Raw genomic sequence first — 25,279 nt, 5'->3', positions numbered from 1 at the left:
TTTCACCTGCTCTGCTACCAAAGGCCCAGGTGGCATTCCTTGCAATTGTCCTGGAAAAAACCAAGGCATCCCATTTCTCCCTGTAAGAGCACTGCGGCCATTTTGGGCACAATTTTGGGTTGAAGGAGTTTTGGGTATTGTCCATTTGTCCCCAATTTTTAAAAAGGCCCTGCTTCTTTGACTTGAGGATAGGGATGGGTGGACCTGTCAATTTCAGCTTCTCATTTTTCCTATTTTAAGCTCGGTTCTCCACATTCCTACAACAGTTTGCAAATTCTTTTCCTGAATCCCCATGGAAATTCGCCAGCATTTTGCTGAGAACCCCTCCCATTATATGTATGCTTATATGCACTTTCCCCTAACAGACAAAGTTTTGCAAAGTCATTCCCCCCCTTTATGAAGCGTTTTTGTATATTTTTCCCCACTGACGTGTGTGTTTTTATGTGTACTTTATCCCAGTATATGCATTCTGTACACATCATGTGGCTAGAAAACTGTGAAGCTGTGCAAATTTCAAAGGATGGCTTCGGTTCCCAAATTGCTTTGGAAAATGTGGGGTCTACGTCTCTACTTCAGTAGCCACCTCTGAAGCTTTCCTCAGGGATTTTGTCTTCCTGTCAGGAAAAGAAAAAGGCTTTAATTTCCTCTTTAAAATCAGGTGCTTATTATCATTCTAACAGGTGTACAGCATCTAGAAGAAACAAAGACACATAAAGGAGATAACGAATGGCACAGACATCACAGTAAGTACACAAAGAGGATATGAATAATTACAAGCTTCTGAAAGGCAGGCAAAGGCAAGGATCATGGACATGGCAAGAGCAATGAGTAAACAATAACGTATGTTGAGATAAGAAAAGGGGGAAGTGAAGGAAGCACCTAATAAAATGGGCAACCAAGAGAGAATAAGGATTGGAGGTGAAAGAGTCCAGATGAAACTATACTTTGCAGTTAAACGCTTAATTCTCAAGACATCGGGGCCAGATTAAAACCTTGAGAGGCCCTGAAAGATTTTGGTGCTCCCAAATATATCTAATTCAAAATATAATCAATAATAAGCAAAAAAAAATATTATTTGAAATGAAACAAAACCTTCAGTAAGGTGGAAAATAATGTTTATTTTTGTATACTTCTATTTTATTTATATTTGAAAAAATAATTCTCCTGCTTTTTCTAATTTCAAAGCCTTTGACCAGATCCTCAAAACTAATCTTACGTTGACATGTCCGCTTCTGTACTTAGCAGAGAAAAGGCATCCAGCCTACCTTGTTGCATAGTTGTTCTGTTGGGATTTTTAATATAATTCAACTGAGAAAATGAACTTTTAGCTGAGAAATTTGTGACCGTTAATGCTAAAAATCCGGCATTGCAGCAGTGCAAATTTCAAAGGATGGCTTCGGTTCCCAAATTGCTTTGGAAAATGTGGGTCCATGTCTCTATTTCAGTAGCCACCTCTGAAGCTTTCCTCAGGGATTTTCTGTGGTGCCCCCTTCCCTTGATGCCCAAAGCACTTGCTTATTTTACTTAATGGTTCATCAAAGCCCTACGAGACATCAAGGCTCCCATAAGAGAAACAGGCTTCCTCTCAGAAAAGGTAGCAACTTGAGGCGCTACAGTAGGACGGCAGTGAGTGGGTGTGTTCAGCAGCTGAAAAGCAATATGTGACTGTGAATGTGGTTCTGTGATGTTAGCTCCAATTGCATTTACTGCTTATTTATATCTCCAGCAGGTCTGTTGTCTTGCGAAGTCTGCATTGCAGGTGGGGAGATGTGCCATGGGAAGATGCAACATTGCTTCCTGGGGGAAGACACTTGCGCAAGCATTTTAGGGGAGACTACCCTGGGTAGGCAAAGGAGACACAGTTGTTGATCGATTTCTCTTATATAGCCTATCTGCTTTTATTGTTAGTCAATAAACAGTATGTCAAACTGCATATAAACCGTTATTTACAAGAAAGAAAGAAAGAAAGAAAGAAAGAAAGAAAGAAAGAAAGAAAGAAAGAAAGAAAGAAAGAAAGAAAGAAAGAAAGAAAGAAAGACGGCTTTCAAGACTTACATTTCCATAATGTTCATTCCAGCAATTGATGAAGCAAGCCTGTCTTTCTATCAACTCACTGAGCTGAAAAGTTGCCTTTTTCCTATCAGCTAAATTAGTTGGTGTGCCATTTCTAAATATTTCTGCAACTGCTCCCTTACAGGTGGGGCTTACGTATCCCCCCCCCCCGTTTTTCAACACTATACTGTTTTTGCAGCAGTTGTCATCATATTTATGATTAAAGATTTCAGCTAGATAGGGATGCTTTCTTCAATTGTATGAACAAAAGACCAGCACTGGGGGTTTGGTATCAATGCATAACTGGTTGTTTATGTTATTGTTCTGACTGCTTCCAAAACTCATAACCCTGTGCTCCAAACTAGCAGGGTTGGTGAGAGTGGACAGGAGATATATTTATTATAGCCCTGTCCTCCTGGCCTGGACACTCTCTGATCCATTCCTAATTTTGGTCTTTAGGAGGAGAGGACAGGTGCTTCCAGGGAGGAGTTTCTCTCCAAAACTGTGTAAGCTGTCAGGCATAAGGTGGGAGAGTCTCTTGCTCAAGGGTGGAAGATCTTCACAGGAAAGCCCACCTGTCCTCAGATTTAAACAGCATTATTAGAGCAGGTTTGTAAGCCACCTTTGGCTATGTGAACCCCTTTGGGAACTTTCTGTTGCTGAAAAGCAGTGTAGAAATTTGCTAAATAAATTAACATACCTCAACATAAATTAACATGCATTCACTCCTTAATGTACATTCAGTCTTTTGGACCCTAAAACAAGTAATCCTGAATTAATTGACCGCAGCTCATACTGCCAAAGAGACTCTAGACTGTTACTCTCACCCATACAAATCTATCTTCTGATATTTGTCCAGCAGGTGTCACTGCTTCTTAGCATTACAGAGGTACCTCTGGTTGCAAATGGGATCCGTTCCGGAGGCCCGTTCGCAACATGAAAAGCCCGTAACCTGAAGTGCCGTATCTGCACAGGTGCACAGTGCGATTTGGTGCTTGTGCGCATACGTGAAGCACGATTTAGCACTTCTGCGCATGCGCGAGTGGTGAAACCCGGAAGTAACCCTTTCCGATACTTCCGGGTCGCCTCAGGACGCAACCTGAAAAAATGTAACAAGAAGCAAATGTAACATGAGGTACGACTGTAATACCGTCTGATTTTTATTTTGATAGTAAAACCATTAGGATTCAACAGATTTCTAGGCATATATGGAAATAATGTTTCTAATGCAATTTGCCCCCTCTTTTCCCCATCAGATGTCAAGGAAATAAACAACTACCTGACTTTTAGAAAGCATCTGAAGGCAGCCCATTTTAAGGAAGTTTTTAACATTTGATGTTTTATCGTCTTTTTAATATTATGTTGGGAGCCACCCAGAGTGGCTGGGGAAACCCAGACAGATGGGTGGGGTATAAGCAAAAAAATATTATTATTATTATTATTATTATTATTATTATTATTATTATTATACTCCACCCATCTTACTGGGTTTCCCCAGCTACCCTGGGCAGCTTCCAGCATATATGAAAACTTAATAAAATGTCAAACATTAAAAAGAGACAGAGACAGTTCGGTGTAATGTGTGAACGGACCTCTGGAGACCTCATAGTTAATTCTGATTCACCTTCTGCCCAGCCCTGCACTGACCTATCAGCGTATCCTTCTCTTTTCAAACTCTTTCTTTCTTCACCTAGGCGTTGTGGCATTTACAGGTTCCTTGAAGTCCTGCACTGGGCACAGAGCTTGCAAAGCTGGCATCTGGACCATGACCCTTGGGCCTGGGATCATGCTGCGAAGAAGCGCCGTGTGCTGTAAGAGAGAGAGCTGCCAGAATCAACTGGCTAAATGTACGTATCTCCTGTACTTGCCTGGCTTTGAAGATGCGCCTCCAGGCCTGAAGGGGGTGCTGTAATAAATGACAAGGACTCCATAGAGTTCTTTTGCTTATTTTAAAGCAGGGGGCTGGCAACCTTTTTGAAGCCCCCAGGCATATTTGCAAAATGGATAAACGACCGTGGGTACCATAGTCATGCTGCAACTCTTCCTTCACCATCATCATCATCATCATTTCATTATTATTTATTAAATTTTTATACAGTCATACCTTGAATGTCAAACACCTTGGCTCCTGAACAAATCGGCTCCCGAACGAGTGAAACCTGGAAATGCGGAAGTGAGCGTTCTGGTTTTCGAACGATTTTCGGAAGCCAAACGTCTGACAGGCTTCTGCGGCTTCCGATTGGCTGCAAGAGCTTCCTGCAGCCAATCAGAAGCTGCGGTTTGGTTTCTGAACGTTTTGGAAGTCGAACGGACTTCTAGAACGGATTCTGTTCAACTTCCAAGGGACGACTGTATTGCCCTTCAATTGAAGACCCCAGGGTGATTCACAACAGAAAACTAGAAACTAAGAATACAAAATAAAACCAAAACAGACCAAATTCCCCCTCCTGCAGAGGACTAATTGTACACCAAAGAAGTGGGTGTTAAACGGGTCCAGTGTAAATTAAGCCAGCAGAAAGCACACAAAATACAAATTTGATTCAGATGCTATGGTTGGCTGAGATGACCTAAGCCTGGCAGTGGGGAAAACAAACCTGTAAAATAGGGTTTGAGTTACTGCACCCTTTTTTCTGCTTAATTTATGCCATGTTGCCAGGTCACATGACCAAGCTGATTGGGCTTAGGATCCAACTTAACTCTCCCCTCTTTGGTCCAGCCTTCACCCAGCTCAGCTCACCCAACTGGCTCTGGCTGAGCCAGGATGGGAGAGAAATGCTGTCATATCTCTGGCTGAGGTGAAGATGAGGGAGCTAAGCTAGCACCGCCTGGCTGTGCCAGGAAACTGCCAGCTCAGGCAGAGATCTGCTGGATCCTAGCCTTGCTCATCCCAGTGGATCTTGCTACAGATGTGTTTCTACCTCCTGAAGCCTGGGAGGAAAGGCATTGAATAGTGTGGGCTTTGGGTGGTTCATTGATCCATCCTTTCTTGGGTTCGTTCTGTTGCATTCTGACTCCTGTGATTGTATTCCCTTTCCTTCCTCCCAGTACCCCCAGTCAATACTACAAGGAACGGCTTCACCTGCCCAGCTTGCTATGCGAAAGATTCACATTCATGCGAAGCTGAAGGGTCCATGGATTGTACTGGAACAGAGGACCATTGTGTTCACATTACAGGCATTCTGGAATCAGTAGAAGGTAAGTCAGCAGGGAACAAAGCTGAGGAAGAGAGCTGAATTCAACTGACATGAATCAGTTGGAAGACACCACAGGATCATCAAGTCCCCCCCCCCCCCCGGGAAGGCAGGAATCTTTTGCCCAATGTGGGGCTTGAACCCACAACTCTGAAATTAAGAATCTAGTACACAGCTCCATTTGCACTATATGTTTAAGGCAGTATCATACCGCTTTAAACAGTCATGGCTTCCCCCAAAGAATTCTGGGAGCTGTAGTTTGTTAAGGCTGCCGAGCATTGCTAGGAGAACCCCTATTTTCCTCATAGAGCTACAGTTCTCACAGTGGTTTAATAGTCGACTTCTCTTTTGTGGGAATTTTGCAAATTGCAGTTCTGTGCTTTTGGGAAGCTGCAACTCTTTAAGGTGGCGTGCATTTATTGTTGTTGTTGTTGTTGTTGTTGTTGTTGTTGTTTAGTCGTTTAGTTGTGTCCAACTCTTTGTGACCCCATGGACCAGAGCACGCCAGGAACTTCTGTCCTCCACTGCCTCCCACAGTTTTGTCAAACTCATGCTGGTAGCTTCGAGAACACTGTCCAACCATCTTGTCCTCTGTCGTCCCCTTCTCCTTGTGCCCTCCATCTTTCCCAACATCAGGGTCTTTTCCAGGGAGTCTTCTCTTCTCATGAGGTGGCCAAAGTATTGGAGCCTCAGCTTCACGATCTGTCCTTCCAGTGAGCACTCAGGGCTGATTTCCTTCAGAATGGATAGGTTTGATCTTCTTGCAGTCCATGGGACTCTCAAGAGTCTCCTCCAGCACCGTAATTCAAAAAGCATCAATTCTTCGGTGATCAGCCTTCTTTATGATCAATCTCTCACTTCCATACATCACTACTGGGAAAACCATAGCTTTAACTATACAGACCTTTGTTGGCAAGGTGATGTCTCTGCTTTTTAGGATGCTAAAAAGCATTTATATCCCCACCTTTTTTTCAAGGAGCTCCATTCAGAGTTTCCCTCCTCCCCATTTCCTCCTCACAACAACCTTGTGAGGCAGGTTAGACTGAGAGGCAGATGACTAGCCGAAGGTCACCCAATGAGCTTCACGGCTGAGAGGGGATTTGGACCACAATCTCCTAGCTCCTAGTCCCACACTTTAAGAACTACAGTACACCAAACTGGCCAGAGCGACCCAGCTGGGATGGTGATGGGTTTCTTTTCCACATGAGGATGAATCAAGAGAGGTGCCATCAGTGAGTTTGTGGTACAGAGACCAACATAAACTCTAAGAAGCTAATGCAATTTAAACGGGGGTAAACGCCGCTGCTGTAACTTACTCCTTTTCCCAAAAACTCTGTTCAGCAGCAGGGCTAAAGCAGTATCATACTACTATAAACAGTACTCTTTTTTGATAATAATTTTTATTAGTTTTCAATTACAATAACAGCCTCATTATAACAATGCCAAATTATACAAATTTTGTATATAATACAAGTAGTAATACCAATCATTCAGATGACAAATTGTACAATTTGGGTGCCCCCCCCCCGCCCCACGAGCTAGAATTGATGGTTGGATGATTTACTTTATTTCCACGTTCCAAAATCTTAAAAATTTCAGTTACGCTGCACTCAAAATAACAATCCCTTATACAGCAACTGCAATTTTAACGACTTCCATTCGTACTGACACATTAAATGATTTATAAAGCTACAGGAGAAGCATTCAAACTCTCTCCTTATTCTTCCTGTGTGTGGGAGTTATTCTGTCCATAATGTTTCTTCCTGTCATTGTAATATATTATGTCTATCTTTTGCCACTATAAACAGTCCTGGGTTCTTCCAAAAAATCCTGGAAACTGTAGTTTGTTAAGGGTGCTGAGAGTTCTTAGCAAACTCCTTATTCCCTCTACTTCCCAGATACAGTTCCCAGAGTTTCCCGAAAAGAGGGATGGATTGTTAAACTATTCTGGGAATTGTAGGGGGACACGAGTCTCCTTTCAGCACCCTTAACAACTGACAGTTCCCAGGATTCTTTGGAGGAGTCTGTGGATGTTTAAAGGGACTCGATACTGCTTAAAATGGATAGCCCAGATGGGGCCTAGAAGTCCAGAGAGTTCAAGAGAACCAGAAAGAGCCCAAAGAAAATTCATTGGCTTTACAGCAGAGTAGATCAGATTTAATTCTACCGAAGGTTTTGGCTTACACCAAGGCAATGACACTGACCGGAGCTTAACAGAGCTCAGAGCAGAACGCCGTGTCCAGAGATTAAAAAAAACAAAAGCTAAAGAAGGATCCAGGAGACATGACCCTGACTCTCTGTTTTTGCTTTGCAGTTGCTGCGAATGAAAGGTTTGCAGCCAGAGGTTGTGCTGTCCCCAGCGTCTGCGAGCATAGCAAGGGGATGGCTGTTTTTGCTGGTGTTTACACTTACACACTGTCCACAGTCAGGGAATGCTACGCAGCCCCTTCTGCGAAGAATGCTGCCTGTCTTCACCACCAACACTCCTGGCTGGGGACCCTTTTCCTCTGCACACTGCTGCTTCCAGTGTCCTCCATCTGCGTTCCGCCCAGTCTCTCATCCTGGCTGATAAAGTGCTTCACTTGATCTCTCTCCTCTGCAATGACAAGTCTGCCATAGCGTACATAACATAATAGGGCTGTACACAACATGCACACAAACATGCAGACCCTCCAAGTTTTCCAGGGACAGTCCTGCATTTACAGAAGCTATCCTGTTTTTCAATATCCCACTTTTCCTTAGGACTGTTTTCATCGGATAAATGTTGGAGAGTATGGAGTAACCTGTTGACTTTGCCTATGCTCCTCTTCAGTAACAACCTGAGGGTTTCAAGGTGTCAAACATAAAGTCATATTTACTACAAATATTTAAAGTATAAGTTCATTCAATGTTTCAGCAGAGGCAAACACAGCTATTTCCTGCATAAAATACACATTTATGAAGTATCTCGGGTTACAAACGCTTCGGGTTACAAACTCTGCTAACCAGGAAGTAGTTGCTCTGGGTTGAGAACTTTGCCCCAGGATGAGAACGGAAATTGCATGCCGGTGGCACGGCAGCAGCAAGAGGCCACATTAGTGAAAGCACGCCTCAGGTTAAGAACGGTTTCGGGTTAAGAACGGACCTCCGGAACGAATTAAGTTCATAACCTGAGGTACCACTGTATTACAAAAATGACTTTAATAAGTCACATTAGAGTGCTTGTAAAATATTTAATATGCCTACAATCCAGGGCATGAACGAAATGTCAACTATTTGTTACGAATGCTTTTTTTCAGCAAGAGCCCACCTCTCAGAGTCTATTGCCATTCTGAGAGAACAAGGGAGAAGTTCATGGTGAGCTCCAGCACCTCTTTTTCTAGAGAAATAGCACAGCCTTTAGCCAGTGGTACCCAAACTTTTTTCAAAGAGGGCCAGAATTGATGAAGTGAAGGGTCATGAGGGCCGACCAATGAGCCCAACCAAAGTTGTTAACCATTTTTAAGGCTTGAAGTTGTTGAGGGTTTTTTTTTAGGATTTTACCCCAGGAAATAAACTGCCACAGGGGCTGGATTAAACCGACCAGTGGGCCGGATTATGCCCCCAAAATGAACTTTGGACATGCCTAGTTTAGACTGAACAATGAAATCATGTAAGCAAGGCTGCAGTCCTAACCCCACTTTCCTGGGGGGTCAGCTCAATTCAATTCCATGGGATTTAATTCTGAGTAGATGTGATTAGGATGGCAGACGCTAATGGCTTTGTGATGGGCCATTAGCCGTTTCACTTTGTATTTTAAGTGCCAGAAGAATCTGTGTTGTTTTCTCTGCAAAAGACTTAAAAGGGTTGCCACTCTGGAAATTAATTATGTTTGAAAGGGAACATGCTAAGAAGGCGATAGATTTGTAACACTTCCTGTTGATGACTGAGATTTGAAGGTCTATCGTGTACCTGCAATATTTGCAAAATAAAAAAAGGTGGAGAAGAAGGTATATTTCTGTGTCAGTGAATGGAAGAAACTCTCGTGCAAAACAGACCAATTGCAGGAGAATGAAAAAAACACAGGATGAAAATGAATGGCAGAACGGATTAAGACATGTTCACACATCACTACCCTAAGGCGCCATGGAATGCACAAACAACGTACATAATTTCATTCTCTCCCCACCCCATTGCTGGGAGGGTGCGTGGGTTGCATGAGAGTGAAGAAGCAGCTGTATTACAGTAAATGAAGATGTAAACACTGGAGGAGTTCATCCCCAGTAACGTGGGGCTCATGTTTCGTAGATGGGAGTGTTACAGCAGCGTGCCTGTTTTTCATCTGTCAGCCACTGGACTTTATGTAACTGTACAACCAGAGTTACTTTTGGGAACAGGCTGTTTAAATTTAGAAGGCGTCTCTCCTTGATTTCCCATCTGAGGCCCTGCATTCCTTCCTGGCTCACCCAGATACCACCTAAACGCAACTTCTCCCCTCCAGAACTCTGGATAAAATAATACTCCATCTCCCTTTAAAGATATCTGAGAAAGGGAGGGGTAGAGGCAGTTGTTGCTTGGGCAAATAATGCATAGCTTCCTTCCCACTTAGTGCCATGGGTCTTCTGGAACATAGGCCAGAAACACAAGATTTTATAACAAAATAAATTGGCATGTAGTGCAGCGACCTCCCCAAGCAAAACTCTTTCACTACTGGTTGCAGCATCTACTTCCATGACTTCTCACCATTAACTCCAGCCAGCAGCAAAGTGGGAAACTTTCATATTTGTTCTCAAACTGCAGAGCAAAATGGGAGGAGGGGAACAGGATGAATCAGCAGCTTGACATTGGGCCAAGGATCCAAAGTTGTGTGTGGCAAGAAGATTAGCTTCTATCGGCAACCAGCATTTTTCTGTCTGCATTGCGACTTGGACGCACTTTCTGTTAGTTTCTGTTATGAGATTATAAGATCTAAGACATAAAACAAATGTTCATAAAAGCACCAGGCAAACACATACACAAATATATAAACCACATGTGTGAAACAGTACAGGAAAACAGTCCTAAAACCATTTTGACTCTTTCAGTGACCTCAGATGTTCCTCTGCAGTGTGGTGTAGTGGTTAGGAGCGGTAGACTTGTAATCTGGTGAACCGGGTTCACGTCTCCGCTCCTCTACATGCAGCTGCTGGGTGACCTTGGGCTAGTCACATTTCTCTGAAGTATCTCAGCCTCATTCACCTCACAGAGTGTTTGTTGTGGGGGAGGAAGGGAAAGGAGATTGATGGCCGCTTTGAGACTCCTTAGCTTAGTGATAAAGTGGGATATCAAATCCAAACTCCTCCTCCCTTTCTTCTTCTTCTTCTTCTTCTTCTTCTTCTTCTTCTTCTTCTTCTTCTTCTTCTTCTTCTGTTTGGATGGAAATGGGAAAAGCCTCCCCATTGTCCCTGTGCTCACAAATCCTGCCTTAAGGGCATATTTGGGTATGAATAGGGTGAGCCTGTGACCTGGACTCAGAAATTAAGTATTTATCATCACAAAAGAATGGCCAGGCTGTCCAGGTAAACCCACTAACAGGTTTCCTTCCAGAAAGGATTCTGCTGTAGACCACCCTTCTGTGATGTATGTATGATGTATTGAGGGGGGGTGTCTTGAGCTACAGGGTGGCAATTTCAAAAGTCTATATAAGGGCTTGCGCACCATTGTTCTGGGTTCCTCCTCCCTCCTGCTTGGGGGGGGGGTGAGCACCCTGTTGCAACAGTTTAATAAAGATCCTGCTTACTAGTTGTTTTGCTTCTCGGTGTTCTCTGGTTGGCCTCTGCTATTTTCTCCTACTGATAGAGAACCTACATAAGGACTCTATACGGGCTCTTGGGTGCCCCATAAGGGAAAAGGTGCAGATCTGTCTTATAACAGTTTCTATATTTTTGAGTACCAGCATACTAAAATGAGGAAGGTACAGGTTTCCAGCCAATTCAACAGATGTTTCCCTCTCCAAATTAGTCCCATTTGCCAGGGCTGGATTAAAGAGGCTGCAGAACATTTGCATGGGTGATCTGTGTCATTTGAAGAGATGAAGCTCCGAGGTAGCCTGGTGACTTTGATAACTGGTATGCACAAAGTATAAAACATAATCTGTTATTCTCATGAGTTTGGTTCTACTACCCCAAGATTAGGCAAATCAGACATGCTGTAAGGCAGGCTTCCTCAACCTCGGCCCTCCAGATGTTTTGAGACTACAATCAATTCCCATCATCCCTGACCACTGGTCCTGCTAGCTAGGGATCATGGGAGTTGTAGGCCAAAAACATCTGGAGGGCCAAGGTTGAGGAAGCCTGGTTTAAGGCATCAATGTTATATCTCCAGATAGGACAAGTAGGATTGCATTTGGCTTGTACTTGTTTGGCCTTAACTTTGCGGAGAAATGCTTGGAACCGTTCCTTTGTTAAACCTTTTTTTTCCTGGCCCTGGCTGTGGCGTAGTATATGGGAGGGGCACAGGGATGGTTGCCCCAGGAGCAAAAATGGTTAGGGGTGCAAAATTTCACCAACCACTGCAGCCTCAATACAGATGTGAGTGCTTCCGTTGCTGGGCTCTGTTGAAAATGACTTCTCCATGTGAACCAGGAATTGACCTCTTCAGACAACAGAACAACTCTTTTTCTCTCATCTCTGCAGCTGCTGGGTGACGCAGAGACCATTAGGCAGTTGAATGTCCATGTGTACTCTGTCCATTTCCTTTCCTCCCACTCCCTCTCCGTGTGGCCCTGGCTGCTGGCAACCCACGCTATGCCACTGCTGTCTGCCCCCCCCCATGGGGCTTAGAGGGAGAGCCTGGAGATGGTCTTTCTGGCAGGGAATGAAGGCCAAGTGTCCCAACACTGGGTGGTGGATCCTTATTTAGGGCCCTAGGTATTCCAACATGTTCCCTGTTTCTCCATGGAGAAATGGGGAGAAATGTGTGCTGGTTCTCCTTGTTGTTGAACGGTGTTACAAGGCCGCATCCTTCATGTTCTCCATCCCAAGCTTTTTTATGCTCCCCAGGTTACCACACCCTTTGTTCCCCCGAGGCACTGTGGCTGAGCTTGTCTCCCATCAAGCAGACTAAGCTGGTGCCCCACCCTGCTCCTTCCTCTCCCTCTCTTATCCATGGCATGGAGAGAGTGGGTGGTGAATAGCGGAGAATGTCCTGTGTGAGGGTCTGGAGGTGGTTGGGGGATGGATGGTGGCTAACAGAATCACGACAAGACAGAAGTACTGTTTTGGGGAGACAGGAGGTAGGTAGGTGAGGGGGACTCCCTGGTCCTGAATGGGGTAACTGTGCCCCTGAAGGACCAGGTGTGCAGCCTGGGAGTCATTTTGGACTCACAGTTGTCCATGGAGGTGCAGGTGAATTCTGTGTCCAGGGCAGCTGTCTCTCAGCTCCATCTGGTACACAGGCTGAGACCCTACCTGCCCATGCATTGTCTCACCAGAGTGGTGCATGCTCTGGTTATCTCCCACTTGGACTACTGCAATGTGCTCTATGTGGGGCTACCTTTGAAGGTGACCCGGAAACTGCAATTAATCCACAATGTGGGAGCTAGACTGGTGACTGGGAGTGGCCACCGAGACCATATAACACCAGTCCTGAAAGACCTACATTGGCTCCCAGTTCGTTTCCAAGTACAATTCAAAGTGTTGGTGCTGGCCTTTAAAGCCCTAAATGGCCTCGGCCCAGTATACCTGAAGGAATGTCTCCACCCCCATCATTCAGCCCAGACACTGAGGTCCAGCTCTGAGGGCCTTCTGGTTGGTTGGTTGGTTGGTTGGTTGGTTGGTAATTTATTTACTTACTTACTTACTTACTTACTTTCTCCCTCTCTTGTAATTTGAATATTACTTGAATTTGAGGACATGCAATAAACGGAATGCTGGAAGATTCAGCTCAAATACAGTGGTACCTTGTTTCCCAAACTTAATCTGTTCCGGAAATCTGTTCCAAAACCAAAGCATTCTGAAACCAAGGCATGCTTTCCCATAGAAAGTAATGCAAAATGGATTAATCAGTTCCAGACTTTTAAAAACAACCCCTAACACAGCAATTTAACATGAATTTTCCTATCTAAGAAGACTATTGATCCATAAAATGAAAGCAATAATGAATGTACTGTACTATAAAATAAATAAGACAGTATTGTAGATGATAAAAATTAAAATTAATATTTTTTCTTACCTGCACTGATGATAGTCATTATTTGAATGAGGGACTTTTATCCATTTCTGCAGTCACACTATCAATCAATCAATCAATCAATCTGTAGCTGAACAGGGTTCCACACAGTCACAAAAACAAGTCACAAAAATGAAGTCACAAGTCACAGTCCCATAAAGGTTGGCTGTGCCTAGAATAGTAGCTGTTGCTGTTGCATATTTCCCAGGGGTGAGCAGAGCTTTCTTGGCTGTGTTCAGCCCTTCATGCTTTTAACATTGTTTTCTATAGTTGATGACTATCAAACCAGACTGAGAGGGATGCATGAGACCTCCCGTTTGCAAAGTTGATCTACTACCCACTTGGCCTGTATCCCATTGGGGAGGTGCTTTGGCATCTCCTCCTTGTTTTCCGGGAAGCTTGACTGATCTCTTCTACAGAACAGTTCCCCACCTCCCAGCTACACATACACAGATGCACAGTTGCATCAGGGAAGCAGAAGTGTGGGTTGGATTGGTTTTGTGTGTGTCTTCAAGGCTTGTGAACAGCTCTCAGTTGAAATCTAGAATGATGCAGACTCCCCTTTTCATCAGCCTCCTTGCTGCCTTCATAGCCCTGGGTGAGTATGGAAACTTTTTTGGGGTGGGGTAGGGGGGGAGGTTTTGCAGCCCCAGTAAAAAATGCTGCATGTTTCATTTCACAGATAGTCCTCTGTGCAAAACAATCATCGTTACTCCCTGGGTTGGAACAAAGAGGGTGCAGAACTTTTGCAGGAGTCCACTCATTAGCATCTGCAACAATATATTGAAATGGGGAAATGATGCGCGATAAGGAAATAACAACAACAACAACAACAACAACAACAATTTATTTATACCCTGCCCATTTAGCTGGGTTTCCCCAGCTGCCTTTGGCCAGCTTCCAACAAAAGATTAAAAATACAATAAAGAATCAAACAGTAAAAACTTCCCTAAACAGAGCTGCCTTCAGGTGTCTTCTAAAAGTCAGATTGTTGTTTATTTCCTTGACATTGGATGGGAGGGCGTTCCACAAGTGCATCCATCTTTGGTGATATAATATGCATGCTGATTTCCTAGAGTAAAGCCTTGGCTGGGGGAGAAAAGAGCCAAGCCTGGAATTAAAGAGACAAGCGAAGCCAAGCATCCTGTTGTGACAACCTGCCACAGCTTTGCTGATTCGGTGAGATGTAATTTCCTGATAAGGCATAAAAATAAAAAAAAGAGAGAGGGAGGCATTAGGAGAGCACATACTTTCCATGTGTTGTAACATCTGAGCATTCCAAGGGTTGGGAGTCTGTGCTTTTTTATCACCCGTCTGGCAGTCAGAGAGATGGAAGCGGTGAGAGTTTAATGCCTCTCAAACATACCCTGTGGTAATGTAGTTTTTCCAAGGGCTGTTGACACTACAGTCAACCAGGAGGAAACAAAATTCCAAAGAGATTGGAGTAACTTTATGGATTATATAAATAATAACTGTAGAGATTTGAAAACTCTAGCAGGAATGAAATAAATCTTACGACGGGGACTGGATATAATAAGAAACTGCGGAAAGGAGACTGAAGTAAGAAAACCTGTTGAAGGGAGGGAGGGAGGGAGGGAAGTCAATGCTCAGCAGAGTGTTGGGAAAGAATGTGGGAAGATGATTGTTGAATAATACTGTACTTTGTTTGTGTGAAGTGAAAAAGAAATAAAAAGCATTAATTTTTTTAAAAAAGACAATGTGCAGTAGCATATAGCTCTGAGAGTTACATGTCAAAGTGGGTGTGTCCAAGTTAAGGAATGGGTGTGGCCTATTTGGTTTATTTTTAAAATGACAACGTGAGGTTCGGGTGGGGTCAGGAAAAAACCTCTTCGAATCACAATGAATCTGTGAGAGATTTTTATTTTTTTTAAATGAACAAATTTGAGGGGGCCTTGCAGGGGCACAAAACATTTGGCATCTCAGTGGGGGTACCAATTAGAATCATATTTGTTTCTCATATTTTTTGGGGGGGGGGGGTTCTTGGAGGGCCACAGAATCTTTTGGCAGCACATGAGACAGAACACCCAGTCTGATATAAAAATTAAGAATGGAAATTTTTGAGACGCTCAAACCCCCCCCCCCACCAAATAAACAGCTTTGGAATCATGATCATGGACTCATAGAAAGAGAGGGATAGCAGCTGTCAACTTTTTAAAAAGAAAATGAAATTTCTTTTTTTAAAAAAAGACATTTGGGGTGGGGGACCACCCCCCCAAAAAGCACTTGAGGGGCTGGATGCAATTCACAGCTTGTGAGGTAGCCACCCCCCCCCCCAATTTAGTGAGACAGTTGCATAAGGAATAGGCATCATATATGGTGTTGGTTTAATTTTTAAAAAACACAATTGGTTTTCCAATAAAGCCTCTAAGTAGTTTGCAGGATAGTGGAATAAATAAAATTATTGCCAGGCCTTGAAGTCCTGGACCTTGACTGAATTTTTCTGTTCGGTTTTGTTGCTCTTTGGCTGGAGCCCTGGCTGACTATTGCCCAATTCCTACTCTTAGCTGCAACCAGCAAGGACTAATAATAACAAAAATAATTTATTAATTATACACCACCCATCTGGCTGGGTTTCCCCAGCCACACTGGGTGGCTCCCAACCAAATATTAAAAACAGCATTAAACATTTAAAAACTTCACTAAATAGCCTTCAGATGTATTTTAAAAGTCAGATAGTTGTTTATTTCCTTGACATCTGATAGGAGGGCGTTCCACAGGGCGGGTGCAAGTACTGAGAAGGCCCTCTGCCTGGTGCCCTGTAACCTCTCTTCTCACGGTGAGGGAACCGCCAGAAGACCCTGGGAGGTGGACCTCAGTGTCTGGGCAGAACGATGGAGGTGGAGACGCTCCTTCAGGTATACTGGGCCAAGGCCATTTAGGGCTTTAAAGGTCAGCACCAACACTTTGACTTGTATTTGGAAATGTAATGGGAGCCAATGTAGGTCTTTCAGGACTGGTGTGATATGGTCTCGGCGGCCACTCACAGTTACCAGTCTAGCTCCCGCATTGTGGGTTAATTGCAGTTTCTGGGTCACCTTCAAAGGTAGCCCCACATAGAGCGCATAGTCCAAGTGGGAGATAACCAGAGCATGCACCACTCTGGCAAGACGGTCCATGGGCAGGTAGGGTCTTAGCCTGCGTACCAGATGGAGCTGGGAGACAGCTGCCCTGGACACAGAATTCAACTGCGCCTCCATGGACAGCTGTAAGTCCAAAATGACTCCCAGGCTGCGTACGTGGTCCTTCAGGGGCACAGTTACCCCATTTAAGACCAGAGAGTCCTCCACACCCGCCTGCCCCCTGTCCCCCAAGAACAGTACTTATGTCTTGTCAGGATTCAACGTCAATCCGTCACTGGGAGAGGAGGGAAACAAAGTGATATGATTAAACTAAACATCTGAAATATTATTTATTTATTTATTGGGTTTTTATATACAAGAATGTTATACAAATAAGTATACCAAGTTTTCTCATGTACTGTATATCACAAAAACAGCATAATGTGGAAAGAAATATCTACAACCATAAGTTTCATTATTAGTGGTCAATGTATAAGTTCTTGGTTTATGAATTGGTTAAAACAATTAGGGAGAAGGAGAAGGAGAAGAAACTATTCTCACTACAGCCAACCAAAGACAACTAACCACACCCTAAGCCACCCTGAATGTCTCTCATCACCAAGGAAATGATTTCTCATTTTGACTGTGGCACAGGAGCTGGAGAGGAAGCTGCTGTAATTACGTTATATCAGGACTCTGCATGCAAGTAATATGAAAAAGAGACTGTGCAGGCAATCAGTGTCTCCAGACCTCCCAAACCAATGAAAATTGATGGGTTTCTGTTTGCTAACTGACCCCAGCACTTCACTGTCTCCCAGCTTAATAGCCTTCCTACCCTGGGGACCCCACTGGCTGAAGAAGATAATTGGGATGAGGAGAGAGAGGGGGATGGCGGGTTGAGATTTCATTGATACTCTGGCAGAAAAGTACCGTACTTTTCCATGTATAAGACTAGGGGTTTTTTTTACTGAAAAACTGTGTTTAAAATAGGGGGGTTGTTTTATACATGGGTCTTCTTTCTTTGGCGGTCACTCGTAGCCAAGTAAGTTTGTATTCCATAAACACAGTTTTAACAATGAGTCCATAAGTGACTGTGGAGGCCAATTCCAGATCCACACGTCCTTCCACAGTGGGGACATTGGTTTCTGGGCGGGAGTTGATCACGGTGTGGATTTGCCAGGCGTGCCTCCTCCTAGCATGTTTCTCCCTTGTGTCCTGAGTTTGAGTGTCTTCAAAGCCCATGGCACCTTTGTTAAAGGCTGTTCTCCAACTGGAGCGCTCGCAGGCCAGTGTTTCCCAGTTGTCGGTGTTTATACTACAATTTTTTTAGATTTGCCTTGAAACAGTCTATAAACCTCTTTTGTTGACCACCAGCATTACACTTTCCATTTTTAAGTTCGGAATAGAATAGTTGCTTTGGAAGACGATAATCAGGCATCCGCACAACATGACCAGTCCTGCCTAGGGGGGATGTGGGATTGGTCAATGCCGTGAGCCGTAAATGGTCTGCAGCGTGTTACTGATGTCTGGGGCAAGGGGTGGTGTTGATTGGGTGTTGGTGTGGCATTTGGGTGGGCAATAGGCTGCTTCTCCCGACGAGGGGTCAGATGTTAGGAGGCTGTTACAACATGGGCGAGTCAGCCATTAGGTCAATTGATTTCAGGCAAACCCCCCTCCTGTAAAAAAAGCTCAACAACAACTCTGGGCAATTTTCCCCCATTTTTTAAATTTTTTGGTGGTGTTGTTTAGTTGTTTAGTCGTGTCCGACTCTTCGTGACCCCATGGACCAGAGCACACCAAAATAGAGTATGGGAAAAGTATAAAGAGTTATTAGAACCTAAAATGCCTTAGTGGTTCTCACCCTTAGAGGCGATAGCAGTAAAAAGGAAAAAAATATGGAATCAAACTGGGACATATATAAGGATTTATTAGAAGAAATAGATAACAAATTGAAACTGAAAGATTATGAGGAAATAAAGTGCCACCTAACAGGGTGGATTCAGTACCACCAACTAAATGAGGTGTTCAAAGCAGATTTTTAAAAAAAGGTTTTGCAAGTGAGATTTCAACATTAGATAAAGAATTATTAAATAAAAGAAAGGTAATTTCTAGAATGTATGGAATTTTGTTGGAATGGGAGATGTTTTATGACTTTATCATGTTTTATGACTTTATTGTGTTTTATGACTTCCTTGATATTGTATGTGGGCTGGAACTGGTCTGTGACTGAAATAATAAAATTAATTCATTCACAATTTTAAAAATAAATAAATAGAGCATTAAACTTTTTTTAAAAAAAACAAACTTCCTTATAAAGGGCTGTCTTCCAATGTCTTCTAAAGGTTGTATTGTTACGGTATTTATCTCCTTTGCTTAGTGATTGCATAACTCCATACCTTCCAGCATTTATCTGATGAAAATAGGGATGTCCTAAGGAAAAGAGGGACATCAAATAAGAAACCGGGATGGCTTCTGTAAATCCAGGACCGTCTCTGATGATTGGGACACTTGGAGGGTCTGTAATGACTTTAGCCAGAGGGAACCTGCCCAGGGTTTGAGTACACCTTGTTTTGGTGCATCTTGAGTTCTTAACTCTGGGTAAAGAAAAAAGCGGGAGAAAGAGAGAAAGGAGAATTAACAACATTGACTTTTCTTATTTCCTGTGCTTTCAGGAATGGCTCTAGAATGTGAGCAATGTACTTCGCCGATAAGCCGCTGCTCAGGACCTATGATGCAATGCACCCAGGAGCAAGACACATGTGTTTCTCGGGTGTTGACTGTCAGCATTTCTGGGTTAGGTAAGTGGAGATGACCTACAGCCATCAGCAGATTTGAAGAAATGCGTAACATCCTCTTGCCTGGGTGGGGAGCAGGGTAGGGCCAAGACATTTGGGCATCTGAGGAAGACCCACCCCCCATTCTCACTAGGGAAGAAGAGGAGAGTTCCCAACAAAGGAGGAATGGCAACTAAAGCTATTTGAATACACTGAGTTCGCTAAAATGACAGAAACAATTAGGAATGGAACAAGCCAAAAGTTCACTAAGGAATGGGAGTGCTATAAAAATTACCTAGAAAAACACTGTTCAGAAATAAAACCTTTATTATGCTTTGATTAATTTTTGCAGAAGACAGAACAATTATAATAACCAACAAGCTAATACAGTACCAAGGAATGGAAAACATCTAAAGAAGGCAGTTAAAGAATGGGGGGGAAATGACCCAAATTGAGGTGGTGGATGGAAGTCAATTCAAAAGATTAGAATTGTTAAGGTTTGATCATTAAATACAAGTCTGGGGAATGGGTGGTGCAGAAGATAATTAGTGGCTATGTATTTTTTTCCTCTCTATTTTCTTTTACTATGTTACTTGGGTATAGTTTGAATTATAGATGGAAAATGTTTATGGATTTATGCAAAACAAAACTTAATAAAAATAATTAAAAAGAAAGAAAGAAGAGAAGAGGGAAGATCTACGTCAGGAACAAGGGGTTGAAGAAAGATGGACACCTGCTTCCCTGGGGGACCCTGTTGCAAGAGGCAGTCTCCTCACCTTGCCTCTTGGTGGGGAGGCTGGTTCAGCTGGGTTCCTTGCTGTGGTTTAATTCCCTGGAGATTCCAAATGTAACCAGTTACCCTACCTTCTGTCCGCAGAGAAGCTTTTGTTGAGCACTAAGCAAAGAAACAAAGGGCATTTCCTTGACTTGGATTGAGAAAAGTGCTAAAATGATGAGAATGATGCCTGCTACATATCTAACACATATCTAGTAAAAGGTAAAGGTAAAGGATCCCTGACAGTTAAGTCCAGTCGTGGATGACTCTGGGGTTGCGGCGCTAATCTCTCTTTACTGGCCGAGGGAGCCGACGTTTGTCCGCAGACAGTTTTTCCGGGTCATGTGACCAGCATGACTAAGCCACTTTTGGCGAAACCAGAGCAGCGCATGGAAACACCGTTTACCTTCCCACCGCAGCAGTGCCTATTTATCTACTTGCACTTTGAGGTGCTTTCAAACTGCTAGGTTGACAGGAAGGAGCTGGGACCGAGCAACAGGAGCTCACACCGTCACGGGGATTCGAACCGTCGACCTTCCGATTGGCAAGCCCAAGGCTCAGCGGTTTAGACCACAGTGCCACCCATGTCCCGTCACATATCTAGTACCCAGCTCTAAATGGCTTGGGATCTAAGTACTTAAAGGAGTGGCTTCCTGCTATCAACTGCAATGGCCCTGCTGCTGGCTTTGCTGGTGGGAGCTGCTGCCCAGTTGGCACTGACCCACAACCAGGCCTTCTTAGTGGTGCTGGAGCGCCCTCCCTGGTGAGGTGTAATCTGTTTCCCACATTATTAACACCCAGGAGGAAGTTAAAACTAGGCATTTATTTAATGGCTGAAAGATGCCCCGTTGATATTATCAGCTCAGGGCATGTGACTGTTCTTGAATGGTTTCCATTTGTTTCATTTGTTGATTGTATTTCTTTGCTGTTTTCTTGCTTCCCAACCTGGATTCCTTTCGGGGGAGAGGTGGGCTAGGGATTTAATGAAACATGAACTCGAGAAACTGGTGCACGATGGGCCCGTGGCCTGCCTTGAGACCATATGCTATGATTGCTAAATATGCTGGGGTGTGTGGCCGGTGGCTGCCCACATTGAGGCTAAAGCTATCGCTTGTATTTCACGAGATTTGCCTTCTTTTGATCCCCCCAGACCAAAATGTTTTTGAGAAGGGTTGCGGCTCATCAAAATTGTGCGGCAAAGGGCCCCAAGTCATCAACACTGGCCCACTTGGAACAACAGTAATCGAGACTCATTGCTGTGTGGGAGCTGCCTGCAAAACAACATGGCCCCCTAGTAAGTCACCACTTGTCTCTTTATCCTTTCCTCACTCTTTTCATCAGTCGCTTGCTGACAACCTGGTCACTGAGATTCATCCTGATTTAGACTAAAGGTTGCAGGAAAATGAGAAGACACCCATCTGCAGAATAGTGACAGTTTATAAGTGGCCATTCTTTTTCCTTTAAAAAGAAATGCTGTTGCTTCCCACACCCCTTGGGAAACCTCAGCATTGATTTGATGTTTTACTGTGGCCTCTGCTTCTTCCAGACTGCTTCGCCAAAAACAATGCCCTAGGTGCATCAGAACAAATGCTCAACTAAGATGGGATAGAATCAACCCCCCATGTAAGTTTTGTGCAAGGATATCAGGAGGAATGCTCAATGAACAGGTTGTGTGGATGATGCTAAAACATCAGGAACAGATTCTCTATACAAGACTGAAAATTTTGGGCAAAGAAGATTCTCACTGCAAAGAAGGAGAACCTGCAGCTCTCTAGATCAGGGTTTCCCAAATGTGTGTCTCTAGCTGTTTTTGAACTACAACTCCCATCATCTCTAGCTAGCAGTGGTCAGGGATGATGGGAATTGTAATCAAAAAACAACTGGAGACCCAAGTTTGGGAAACCCTGCTTTCGATGATGGCAAACTGCAACTCCCAATATCCCTGGCAACTGGCTAGCAGAGGCTGATGGGATTTGAAGTCCAACAATAGTGGAAAGGCTATAGGTTCTCTGTCCCTGGCTCTATGGAAATCTGGCCTAGAATTGGAAGCATGTGAGGAAATGGGAGAGTGCAGATCTTCAGTGGTAGGGCCAATCCAAATGCCTGACAGTTTAAGGAGGGAGGGCAGGAGGAACCTCTCCCAAGTTTGGGGAGGAGACCAAAATTTGGAAGGGGCTGTCATTTCAGGTGAGATGGTGCCCCCATGTATGAAGCCAAAGATGGCAAAAAACATGGTATTGGCTTGTCAAATGTGTCTTCTAGACATATGAGGCACTGAGAGCCAGTATAGTGTAGTGGTTAAGAGCGGTAGACTCGTAATCTGGTGAACCGGGTTTGTGTCTCCGCTCCTCCACATGCAGCTGCTGGGTGACCTTGGGCTAGTCACACTTCTTTGAAGTCTCTCAGCCCCACTCACCTCACAGAGTGTTTGTCGTGGGGGAGGAAGGGAAAGGAGAATGTTGGCCACTTTGAGAGTCCTTTGGGTAGTGGTAAAGCGGGATATCAAAACCAAACTCCTCCTCCTCTTCTTCTTAGCAGAATGGGAGGCACTTAATTTTTGTGATCTTCTTCCTAATCCCCTTGGCAGCACGTTTCTTCTTACATCCCAAATCTGATTTTCTCAACTTTCTTCCAGTTCCAAGAAGAAACACCACGTTGAATGGAAGGCAATGCTCCACTTGCCCACCTGATGGAACCGAGTGTAAGTTTCCGCCCATCAAATGTGCTGGAGAGGAGACCAAATGCTTTGAGATATCTGGAGCTACAACCATAGGTAACTATAAATCACCTATTCTTATAAGGGTTTGTTGAAGGAACTTGATTTCTGCAACTCTTGTTGCAGACTGGCCTCATCCACACCTACGATGTTTTCTGAGGAAGGTAATTGAGAGGGCTGTGGGATGGCAACTGTAAACATTTTTTGAAGGCACCAATCATCTAGACCAATTCCAGTCTGATTTTGGAGGTGAATTAGTCTGGGTTGCCTTGAAGGGGTGACCATGATCGAGAGAGAGTCAAGGGGAGGACAGCCTGACTTCTACTCCTCATTCTCTTTGTGGTTTTGATACCTTAGTATCCTCCTGGACCACACTGTGGGATGGGTATCGGAGGTACTGCTTTACATTCCCATTTGCAGCATCAGAGAGTAGCATTCATGCAGTTATGCTGCGGAGTTCTGTAGTCATCTGGAGAAGTCATTAGGCGATGTGGAGCATGCTGTTATTGATGCATGCCCCCCCCCAACTCTGTTTCTAAACAGTATCTGAATCAGGTGCAAGTGGGCATGAAATGGGCTGGTGCCTGGCACAGTGATGGGCTGGATTGGGGCCAAAAAACTGAGCTTAAATCCTGGGATAATGTGGGTTTTGTGGGTGAGTGCTTCACTGGTCTGGGAAATCTGTCAGTATGAGATTGCATTGTCCCTTCCAGCCCTATGATAGTATGGTGTCTATTGCCCTTCTTGGCCCTAGTGATCCCCAGATTGGATTAGGGTGATGCATACTACATAGGGCTCCCTTAAGGTTGGCCTAAAAGCTTCCAGTAAGGCAGAATTCCCCCAGCAACATACCAACAGTATGAAGCACCTGTCTTGAAAGAGCTGCACAAAATGCTACTAGAAATGTTGAGAAATAAAGTCTTGCCTCCATGAATGGCTTACGTTGTATACTCCTGCCCAGTCACTTCAGCCTTTGGCAAAGAAATTTGTGATAGTGCTCAATGTTCTGGAGGCTTCACTTCTGTCCACTAAGACAGGGGTCTTCAGTGTGGTGGCCCCTGCCTTTTGGAATGCACTCCCACCAAACATCTGGCAGGCACTACAGTATTGGCATTTAGAGACCTGGTTAAAATAATAACTTCACTCAGACCTGAGGGTGTGAGCCAGCCATGTTTGATGTATTAAGCTGCTCTACTGATTTGAAATGCATTTTGCCATTTGTAGTGATTGTTTAAATCTCCAGCTCTCCCAATAATTCCCTTCTCTTCCTTCTCCTTCCCCTCTTCCCCTCTCCTCTCCCCCTCTCATACAGATGCTTACACAGAGAGAGGAGGGAGGGAGGGAGGGAGGGAGAGGGAGAGAGGAAGGGAGGGAGGAAAAGCACCTATCCTCCTTCATGCAAGGAAGAGAACAAATGAAAGCCGCAAAATGTCCCCCTGTTCCACTCTTGGAATTTGTTTCCTGTCCAGCTTGCCCAGCCACTGACTCCCCCACAAAATAGAAAAGTGAAATCACTGATAGAGTATCTCTGCTGATAAATGACTGTCGTTTCCTTTAATTCTCTTTGCAGTAGGACAAACCGCAAACACCTTCCTCAAGGGCTGTGCAAATGAACTGGCCTGTCAAGCAATGGAAACAGGCACCAAAACATTTGGGAATGTGATACAAGAAGTCAAGTCAGCTAAATGCACAGATGGGGCGGCCAGTACCATCCCAGGATTCCTCGGACTCCTCTTCCCAGCCCTTAGTGGGCTGCTGCTGGTCAAGTTCCTTGCTTGATTCCCCAGTTGATGCTAAGATTGGAGAATCCGCTTTGAGCTACTCCTCTTTGCTGCTTGCTTGTGGCTGTTATTGAGGCCACCTACAGATGCTGAAGAGCAAGGGCCAAAGGCCACTCTCCAGTCTTGTCTGTCTGGTCCTTGAGAGTCTTCCTTTGACACCTCCCTGCCCCTTTCACCCAATTTGAGTGCTTTTGGCTGCCTGGAATGTGTCTTTGTGCTCCGATGATGCTTCTAGCTTGCCTGTTTGGAAGACAGAGATGGATGGCTGAGTGTATGTGCACACACTAGTCTCCTATGCAAAGGAGAGCTTTATATTCACTAGTTGCCCAACGGTTGCCTCTGGTTCCGCCTACCAAAGGCATGTGGCCTCCAGTGGGCTGCGCAGAATGGAATGTGGCCCTTGGACTTACAAGGCTTCCTCATCCCTGCCCATAGTCTAGAAGCTCATGTTTACATCTACTGCCCTCCAACAGGAGCAAAGGGTGATGTTGACCAAGGGTTGGTTGGTGTCTTTACTAGCAGATGCCACTATTGGGTGGCAGGCAAAGGAGGCTGGCTGTGTCTGTACAATACACAACTGGGTCTGGATAGTGTCCAGCAGTCACTAGCGATGCCCTCCTGGCCAGTGGTATTTCCATCCTGATTCAGCACTGGGTCACATAGTCAGCACGCACCTTTTCACTGAGCTAGGGCTTTTCTCTAGGAACTGGTGAATCTGCCCATTTCTCTCAATGTCTCCCATTC

At 44.3% G+C, this 25,279-nt stretch overlaps 2 protein-coding genes and 1 long non-coding RNA gene across 3 annotated transcripts; 2 read left to right on the top strand and 1 right to left on the bottom strand.

Annotated features, from left to right (window-relative positions):
- Positions 1 to 530: 530 nt before the first annotated feature.
- On the top strand, positions 531 to 7,829 carry LOC309375280 (phospholipase A2 inhibitor and Ly6/PLAUR domain-containing protein-like; the record flags this gene model as incomplete). Its single annotated transcript, XM_081920936.1, has 5 exons — positions 531 to 743; positions 1,727 to 1,843; positions 3,747 to 3,899; positions 5,098 to 5,247; positions 7,558 to 7,829. The coding sequence occupies exons 2-5, from the start codon at positions 1,768 to 1,770 to the stop codon at positions 7,827 to 7,829; spliced, it is 651 nt and encodes a 216-aa protein (XP_081777062.1). The 5' UTR covers positions 531 to 743; positions 1,727 to 1,767.
- Positions 7,830 to 7,935: 106 nt separating this feature from the next.
- LOC309375377 lies at positions 7,936 to 13,654 on the bottom strand. Its single transcript, XR_014170876.1, has 3 exons — positions 13,413 to 13,654; positions 9,945 to 10,169; positions 7,936 to 8,062 (listed from the first exon to the last, which is right to left on the bottom strand). It is a non-coding gene; the product is annotated as an uncharacterized lncRNA (long non-coding RNA).
- Positions 13,655 to 13,813: 159 nt separating this feature from the next.
- On the top strand, positions 13,814 to 24,817 carry LOC309375246 (phospholipase A2 inhibitor NAI-like). Its single transcript, XM_081920854.1, has 5 exons — positions 13,814 to 14,007; positions 19,162 to 19,287; positions 21,189 to 21,332; positions 22,674 to 22,811; positions 24,325 to 24,817. Exons 1-5 carry the CDS (start codon positions 13,863 to 13,865, stop codon positions 24,531 to 24,533), a joined length of 762 nt encoding a protein of 253 aa, XP_081776980.1. The 5' UTR covers positions 13,814 to 13,862; the 3' UTR covers positions 24,534 to 24,817.
- The last annotated feature ends 462 nt before the right edge of the window (positions 24,818 to 25,279 follow it).

This window comes from Podarcis melisellensis (assembly GCF_964234715.1).
Source record: "Podarcis melisellensis genome assembly, chromosome: 8".
Classification (NCBI taxonomy): Eukaryota; Metazoa; Chordata; class Lepidosauria; order Squamata; family Lacertidae; genus Podarcis; species Podarcis melisellensis.
Note: the sequence above shows the minus strand (reverse complement) of the source record. Positions and strands in the feature narration are given on the sequence as shown.

Bases quoted from the DNA above. Each gene is read 5' to 3' on its own strand.
- LOC309375246 (XM_081920854.1), top strand. From the start codon at position 13,863: ATGCACAGTTGCATCAGGGAAGCAGAAGTGTGGGTTGGATTGGTTTTG. The intron at 19,288-21,188 runs GTAAGTGGAGAT...TGATCCCCCCAG, and splicing joins TGTCAGCATTTCTGGGTTAG to ACCAAAATGTTTTTGAGAAG. The intron at 22,812-24,324 runs GTAACTATAAAT...TTCTCTTTGCAG, and splicing joins ATCTGGAGCTACAACCATAG to TAGGACAAACCGCAAACACC.